Genomic DNA, 9046 nt, shown 5'->3' with positions numbered 1-9046 from the left:
TTCGGTGGTAAATGGGCAAAGATGTGGTGTGACAGTCCCTGTGATGAGCACTCCCGAAGCTCATCACCTTCGCGATGATGATAGTACCGCGCGACTGGAACAGCGCGTGATATCGTGATTTCGTCGGATCTATTGTTCGTCTGACATATGATCGCTCTAATAGCCACGGTAATGGAGCTCTACCGGGCAGGCTAGCCACCAGTTTTGCCGTCATTCACTTATTGTGCGGTTTTTTTTTCTTCTTAATGATTCCCCAGTTCACCTATGGTCATTAACCGGGTGGTTTAGAGATAGGTACGATAACTCCAATTCCTTAGACTGCACTGTTGTGACCATCCACCGCTCGGTGAACGTATCGAAACGATGACGGAACAGTTGCGTTTTGTGTTGTGTTGGCGTGAAGCAAAGTGAATAGAACGCTTTGGGAAGTTCCCGAAAAAAAAAGATGCTATTTCTTCTCTCGTTCTCTCGGTACCCTTCGTTTTGCGGTTTCCCGCGTACCTCGTGTGTTCGTTTTTCATGATTTTCCTTTCCCATTCTTCCTGTTTTGCAGCGCGCGCCCGTGAGTGTGTGCAGGAACTAACCGACGAACCGAGGGTTGCAAGTTTAATTGAAGAGTTTCAAGTGAAGAATTACAACATTTCGGGCAGGTCGCGAGCTGCCACCGCTTCGGGGGAAATTCGATTGTGAGACACCCGTTGGGGTTTGCTTAGGTCCGCTTTCTCTAACGAGCCATTGTGTACAGTTTGTGGCCAGTGTTTGTAAAATTGGTGGTGAGTGGAAAAAAAAACGTATCAAAACACAGCAACAAGTGAGCGCAGTGCAACGAATGCGGGCAGTTTGATGATCGCAACATAAACCGAACCGAGTATTGTGTCCTCCAAAAGCAAAAAACCAACACACCACCGCCAGCCAACCAGAGCGCATCCGGAACCGATACGAGAACGATGGGTCGAGTGGGGTTGCGCCGACAGCCGGCGACGATTGCGGGTCGATTGATGACACTAACGGTGCTGTTTGTTCTCTTCACGATCTTCATCGGTCAGGTAAGAATGATGCTGCTTTACCGGTCCGTGATCGACGGAAGCGATCGCAATGGGAACGGGGAGAGTGGGTGGGATGATTCAGAACGTTTCCTCAACAAGAATTCATCTTATTTGCGTTTGTAAAGCATTCCAGCGGTGGGTGCGGTGGGATACGTTACCGAGTCCCGGTAAGGTGCGACACTGAGTCAACACTGTGTGAAGATGTGGTTGCTTTTCCCATCTCAGAAACGCTCCGAGTGGGCTACATCACCAGACAACCGTGCTTAGAACGGAACGATCAACTGCAAACAGCTGAAGGTCTGGAAACTGTTGCCCGTCGAAGGTCTAGCCGTGCTAAAACACGGCTTTTAAGTGGTTTTGACTGAGATCTAAATACGGAGGGAGGGCTAGAGAGAGAGAGAGAGCAGAAAAAATAACACCTTATTATGGCTTTATGCATCGGTTGTGTTATTTCCGCGATTGCCCGAGGGTTATACTTAGAAGCCACTTTATTATGCATAACGCGAGTGGTTGCATTCTTGGCAACGCAGCGACACTCGGAATGCATGATGTGCAGCGGCTATGGAAATGAGTGAGTCCCAACGAAGAGCAGAACGATGGATGCAATCGTGTAACAAAAAGCCATAAAATGTGCATCAAATTTATGATCAATAGTAATGGATGTAAATTTTACGATGAGTGCAGTGTTTGGGCATAACATGAGACACTGGAGTCGTTTTTATGGAAGCTGGAAATTAATATTTGAAGTTTTGAGAATATTTTTTGAAAGGAGATCACGAACTGATCATGCCTTTTGAACAAGACATTGCCAAATATGACCATCCAGCACGTCCGACACATGTTTCTGCTGGGACGGTTATAAGATTTCTCTTTCCTCTTTTGCCTCACCAAAAGTTCGTTCTTGCGTTGAGTCACGCCTGTAACGCAATTCTTGCTTTAACGCTTCGACAGAAACCAAAACTCCACAACATACAATAACCATGACGCATCGGAGCAGTGCACAGAAGCAGAGAAAAACAGCCACCAAGAGTCAGTATAAACACAAAACATCGACAAACGAGACGTGAATGAAATTTCAACTAATTATGCTGCCCGGCATGGAAACATCACGGCCCTGTTGCCGGTGGTACGATAACGCATATTTTGGGAAGAAACGTCGTCTCGAACGTGTTTCTCCCGATTCGATGCGGCTGTAACAAAAACGCGATACGGGCGAATGAAGACGTCGCCCTAGAGCGCGCAAGTGGCCGTGCCTGTTTGTTAATCGCTTAAGCAAATGCTCGCACGTTTTACTCGGAAGTTGCCATTGGTGTGGTGCGTGTGAAGTCATCCTTTTGGCCGTCCGTTTGTTGTCGCTCCATGCGATCAGCTTGCACCTACTTGTGAACCAAGGTGAGCGGGTCTTGCCCACCTAGGGCATCCGTGATCCCGCATGGCTCAGTGCGTGTGGTTATGATTTGTGTCCATCCAGCCCATAACCACCGCATCGATGCCGTTCGAAACGGTGGCTAGGAATTTCTCCCCTTTACGTAACGATCATCCCAACGTTCGGCTGACATTTTGATCGGTTTGCACCCGAGGGCATTTAAACTTTACACGTGTTTTCGGGAGTTCGGAGTTCGCTTTGTGTGCTGCTTTGCGGGGACGCCAAGCATCCCGGCACCCCCATTGCCTGCGATGGTGGAATTTATTCACCTCAAGCACCCGGAGGCTTAACCGGATTCGCCGGACAGGAAACTGCGTGTGCGCGCATATGTTCGCCTCCGTGCGCTCCGCATACAGTCGGCAAAAATGGAACTTCAACTCAACGGAGCCAGGCGGGAGGGGGCTCACGAGACGGCCTCCACTTACCTTGAGCTGCTCCGGCAACTACCACCGTACGACAACGGGCTTCTTAACACACGGCACGACGATGACGTAATGTCAACGGAGCTTTTTTTTTGCACGACTCTGAACCGGACGACACAACCTTACGCTACACCTACGAAGGTGGCGCTGGAGTTGATTGTATTGCGTACTTGTTTCGTGATCGCACTAAAACCAGTAAAACCCTGTGGTGACTGCAGTAAGTAAATCAATTTTTCGTTTCTTATAATGTTTTCTGCCCAGCGCAATGGACCTAAATGAAGATGAGAGTAAGAAATTAAAATCTCATTCACAACGAAAGTGTTCTTGTGGCACTTTCCGCACAGCGAGGGTTTGCTACCCAGCTCACCGTCGTCGTCGTTGTTCGCTGTTGATGATGATGACGATAATGATGATGATTGACGATAATTGGCGTAACGTTTTGCAACGCGGTTTGGTCCGGGAGAGTTTCAACGGCTGTCGGGATCGCTCGATGCTGTCCCTTGTTCGACGCCTTTTGATTGATCGTCGGTAATTATAAACGGAGAGGGAGTTCCAGAACTGCAACTAGCACCCGGGGGACCCGGCCGCACGACTGTTAACCCCGGTCGGTAGCGAGGCTTTTGTGTGAAGATTTAAATCACGCACACGGACACGTGTGTTGGGCTGGGAGAACCGATCGGAACACCCAAGAAGAGGTCGCACTGGGTACGGTAGGGCCAACTGGAGATCATATTTTACACCTGCCCAAAGATCCCGATGGCAAATCTAGCTTGCAGATATCTCAGAACAGATAGTTGGCAAAGTCAAGGTTTTGCTGGAGACCCTGGAGCACCTGGAGGGGTTGATGTCTTTCACACGGAAGGATCATTACAAAACCGAACTTGGAACGTGTTTTTTTCCACACGCAGGACTTACTACCCGTCCACACCGGATGCTTAAAAGTCAAGGAAATCAATACTTTGCTGCTCAAGACATCTGCGGCTGTACTGCCACAGACTAGAAGAAGGGATGACAGGGTGTTCAGTAAATCAACCAGGAACTCAGGGTCCTTTGTTAAAAACATCACAATGTGCAGATTTTGTTGCGGCACTACTTGACGAGCAATATGTTTAAAGATTCAGACTTAGATTAATGAAAGAAAGAATAAGGTTCACTCCCGATCTGTGCCCTAAATCACGAGACTTCGTTTTTGGAACGACTGGGTCAAGAAACTTCATACACTTTGGATTTCAATTCAGAAGAATATTTCTGATCACTTTTGAAGTCTGAAGACTTTTCGGTGTGAAAACAACAATCAATTCTACAGACACCGTATGGTGATCAATGATCTGTAAGTGATCTCAACCATTTATGTAGTAAGTTTGATAAAAATTTTGATCGTACCAAACATCTTGTAGAACACAGAACATCAACCCGCCTGGAATGAATGAACGAATTTTCCATCCTGCCAGTGTAATTAAGCCTCACAGCAGATCCAACATTCATTTCCTTCGTCAATTCGCACCAGCAGTCGGAAACGAAGCAAAGTGTTTCCTTACGGATTTGATCGATGCTTTTGATTGTTTTCTAGTTTCACTCCCATTTTTCTGCACGATCGGTCACCCTGATCTTGTTTGTTTGTTTTTTGTACATTCACCCAGCACCTTTAAAAGGCAATACCGCATCTTGAGTAGGTGTGTTAATGATCGAATCATGATCGTATCCCAGCTTTTATATCAGCAAGTACATTTATTATTATTTTTTTCTCAATTTTCGGAAGCCCATTTTCCGTTCCGTTTGATGTTTTGGGAGGGAAATGAAACGTGCCGCTTCCCGTTTTGGTTAGCGAACGGCCAGCTGGTTGCCGCTCTAGGGTCGATTTCATTTGCGATTCACTTCCGACATCATTAAACGATGCCTCTTCAAAGCCTCCCCCGTGTAATGATGCCTGTTTGGAGGGTGTTTTTATTTTCGAACCTCCCGCCCACCCCCTTCCGCCCTCGCAACTCCCCATTCCACTCGGTAGGGTAGGAAAAAACGACTTCGTTTGTTTAAAAGCTGGTGCAAACGGTGGAAAACGCACCGATATTTTCGTGTGCCCCATTCTGTGCGCTAGTTTTGTTGTTGTTTTGTTTTATGATTTTATTGTCTACCCCATTGAAAGAATGCTCTCGATGGGGTCATTTGCTGTCGCTCTTCCCTACCCTTATAGGGTGGTCTGCCTCGAGCAGAGTGTGTTTATTATGCGAGAATTGTTTGTCTGCACTGAATACCGAATGAAGGCAGCTTCAGCAATGGTTTACGGTACACAAAAATGATGCGAATGAGCAGTTCGGGCGGGTGTTCTAGCTGTGGGCTGGATGCATATCTAGAGCAGAAAGTATTTAGAATTTCGGACACAATTGGACGTGCCACACTCCACTTCACTGCACGCCAAGCTAAACCAGTTGAGCACAGAACGCTACCGTGTGCAAAGAAGGTGGACGGAATCCGACTTTCAAAACTGATGCGAATACGATGATAAAACGCTAATCATATTTCGATCAATCTCGAGTGTAGTTATGATAAGTATTCACTTAGCAAACACACGCAGACTAATGAAGGCAATTTCCAACTACACAGAGCCGTTATTAATGGAAGCGCGTACAGACAACGGACCAATCGTTTGGGGCTGTAACTTGGCTTAAACCTTGCCTTAAACGTAGCCCCAAAAAGAAAGCAAACAAATTCCATAACGAAACGAAATTCCAAATCACACCAAAACCACGCACACTCACACACACACACGTTCCCGGTGTACGAGGCATAACTTCGCGATAGCATCAATCTTCATTTGCTTTGCTAATCACCAATTCGTTAGCATTTTCCGAAAGAATCACGATCACGAGGTTCTCGGTCGAGGTATGGGTGGTGGTGAAATTACAGCCCTTCCCACGGGTGGTTCTGTTGGGTGTATGTTGGCGATCAAGATATTTAGCCTGTATCGCTGAGGCTGAGGTTTGTTTTTCGTTCTCCAATGCGATCTCCCGCGGTGCCGTATTTACTGTGTGCCGCATATTTTCACTCCATCGCGGGACTGTTGAGGCAGCCACGCTGGTTCTAGCGTCGATCGACTGATTGCTGGTAATCACAATCGTTCGTTGTTGGGGTTGATGCCACCGGTGATGACCCTCCGCCCGAGGGCGATAGCAGTAGATTCTAATTATCACCTCCACCAGAACGATTCTTCGCGAAATGTTGTTTTTTTTTTCTTTATCGTAACACATTCATTTACTCTTCCTTGTTTGATAACTGCAAGACGAGCGCTTTGCTCGCTATTATTTCGGACCAGCGCCTACTACAGCACCGCGCGAATGATTGGTATTAGAGATCCAAACACTGACAATTAGATAGCGATCAATTAATGACATCTAATTGCCGCCTTTCTTCCGCGTTCCGCGCAGAAGGATCTGTAGGCGAGAAAGTGCATACGCCGTCAGTAACTATGGAAAATGATAGTTCTCCAGTTAATAATATTGTGCAGAATGTGGTAAAAGCGTTCATTTGCCGGTGTCGGAGTGGGGTGGAACGTGATGCGATTCAGCGCAAGGGCCGAAGGAAGTGTAACTTTCTCTCTTCTCCCTGCACAATTACCCGCCCCATTCCGAACCCGCACGTCAACCATCGCTCCACTGTCTGCACCTTCAATCAGCACTCGCTTATTCACCCGTCAGTCATTAGCATCGGCATGGACGGGTATGTCTCCTTGTGGATACTGTAGGCGACCGAGTACCGCAGGCCTTCGCCGTTGTTCCCGGCACCCCACGGGTGTTAACGTACGGTCGGGCAGGCAGGGCTGGCGGCAGCAGCCCACAGTGACGTTGCGTCATCGTTACGTGCGAGTCAACCAAATGCGGCACTGCATCGGCAAAAGGGAAGTATCCGTATACATGTTCCCCATTCCAGCACGGCGTTTGTTTCGGTGCAGCGCCTGCAGCATCTTGCACTTTGGGGTTTTGCATATTTTGGTTGTCTGGTTTGGAACCGGTTTTTTTCATTCTGTTTTTTTTGTTTTCGGTAGGTCGTTTGCTCGGTCGATCGATGCACGAACCGTTGCATAAAAAGCCATTCGGTTAACGTCTCGAGCAATGTGCTTGGTGCACCAAACCCTTCGGTCATGTGCAAGGTTTTTGTTTTATGATACGCAAAAATAATAAAAGAAGGGAGGTTAACGACACAGGAATTTAGCATTCTGACAGACCCATTCGCTATGGATCGTGTGTGAGTGCAGCAATCAAGGGGAAAAACCCCTAAGCGCTGACAGCAACCGAGCGCCATTCCGTTCGGATGATTTATCAGTCAATGGAGGGTGCTTTGGTTGGAAATGGAAGCAGTTTAAACTTACCAGCAGATCGTGACTATCCCGATCACTTCGCTTGCGCCTTCCGTGTAAGCGACATTAGCTGATTTCATCATATATCTTGCCCGCGATCGTACATTTTGCACAGCACTAGCGTCATGCAAACAATTTCATGTGAGTTTGTATCGGTGTGAGTGTGTGTGTGTGTGTGTGTGTGTGTGTGTGTGTGTGTGAGTGAGCTAGACAGGAAGAAGAAGAAGAAGAAGGAGCGAGAGAAAAGTATAAACCACCGTTGGCAAAAAGCATTCCAGGACCGAGCTGCTCTCATTGCAATGTCGTTGCGTTTTCGGGGTTTCTCGCCTGTCCGGGCGTTAAAGTCTTTCGATTTCGGCAGCCCAGCCTACGGGCGGGTTCATGCGTTGTGCCGCACCGAATCGTTCCCTCGTCTCACCCAGGCTACCGGTTTTGCACCGGTACAGTGTCGCATCGTTTGCAGGAGTGGTTTTAAAAGGATTAATACCTATTTCACCGCCCGAGAACACACCGAAAGCGTGGGTTGACCAAGTCCCCAGTGTCCCGGACACTGAAATCATTCGCCTCCCAGCCTCGGTTGATGCTGTTGAGGTACGATTTTTTTTGTCATTGTGACCCATGTAAGGCAAACGTTACGGAGTGCGGGTGTACCGCTTAAGCACGGTCCACGAGTTCCCTCGCCAGCAATCAACATAAACCATATTGATTTCGCAACTCACGTTCGCACAGCCCGCTGCCAATTGTAAGACCTCCTCCCGGTGCGGTTGCAATTTCTTGGGCAGGATCTTAAGACGCCAACTGCAACGCAGAAAACAGGTTTCACGCCGTACGCCGTACCAAGAATCACACACCACCGCAGAGTGATTAAGATTATCGGGCGCAAACATACGGGAAACAAAACAGCGGCAGCAGCAGCAAAACCGAAAAAAAGAGGCGAACGGCAAAGAGGAATTCATTCCTTTTGATGAGCGACATCGCGTTGTTAAGTTTTAGAGTGTTGTTAAATGAAAAATGTTTATGGGCTTGTGCCTATCTGGGCAGGCGCTCTATCGCTAACCACTTATAAGCCGCATATGTGCTAAATGAATAGCGGAATCGGCCGGGAAGCCGTTCGAGCGGCCCAGAGACACCCCGACTAGGCCAAAGACATCGTGCTCACACGGGGTACACTTTTTAATTTACACTCGAAACCAGCGGACCCCATCGGCTCGGTACGATGGACGCGTGATAGCAGCGCACCGTAATCTTTCTAACCGCCCGCGTGTATCTGGCCTGCCCGTTAAGAGGCGCGTCGTGCTTAAACAGCGAAACCAGCGTGCTTTACGCCTTCATTATGAGCAGTTAAATGAGCTGAATGGTGGTGAGGAACCTATTTAAAATAAAAACTCACCATCCGCTACAAACTGTTCTTGTCCCGAATTCCAACACTGAAGAAGTTTGGTTGAGAGCGTTTTGGTCAACTTCGGGATGTAAGGGCATCTTCTAACGAGACTGTAGCAGTGAGCGTTTGAGTCTATTTACGTATCGATCATTTGTTCTACACGTGTATTCTTCTCCTTGCCCGACTCTCGGACTCAGGTGCAACTCAACAGCTGCCAAGCATGTTGTGTTAATTGTTCCCTTGCCCAGTGCCCTGCTCTTACCGTCATGCCCACCCGTCTGGGTTTTGAGTAAGTGAGCGGAGCAATTTCCTAACAACCACTAGCATCCTACCGAAACCTTCCGGCCATGCCGTTCTGGAAAGGATTCCAGCAGCTGGCGCACCGCCGGGGAAAGTCAAATTGGAAACGAACGGATTAGC

The 9046-nt window shown here is 48.0% G+C and overlaps 1 protein-coding gene across 1 annotated transcript in view; it reads left to right on the top strand.

Annotated features, from left to right (window-relative positions):
• The first annotated feature begins 947 nt into the window (after window positions 1-947).
• LOC128719201 (uncharacterized) overlaps window positions 948-9046 on the top strand; it is a 36014-nt gene continuing 27915 nt past the window's right edge. The window contains exon 1 of the mRNA XM_053812824.1: window positions 948-1046. Coding sequence (XP_053668799.1) covers window positions 948-1046 — 99 coding nt within the window. The remainder of the gene's footprint in view (window positions 1047-9046) is intronic.

The sequence above is a fragment of the Anopheles marshallii genome, chromosome 2, assembly GCF_943734725.1.
Source record: "Anopheles marshallii chromosome 2, idAnoMarsDA_429_01, whole genome shotgun sequence".
Classification (NCBI taxonomy): Eukaryota; Metazoa; Arthropoda; class Insecta; order Diptera; family Culicidae; genus Anopheles; species Anopheles marshallii.
The sequence above is the reverse complement of the archived record's forward strand: the minus strand, read 5'-3'. Positions and strand labels throughout refer to the sequence as shown.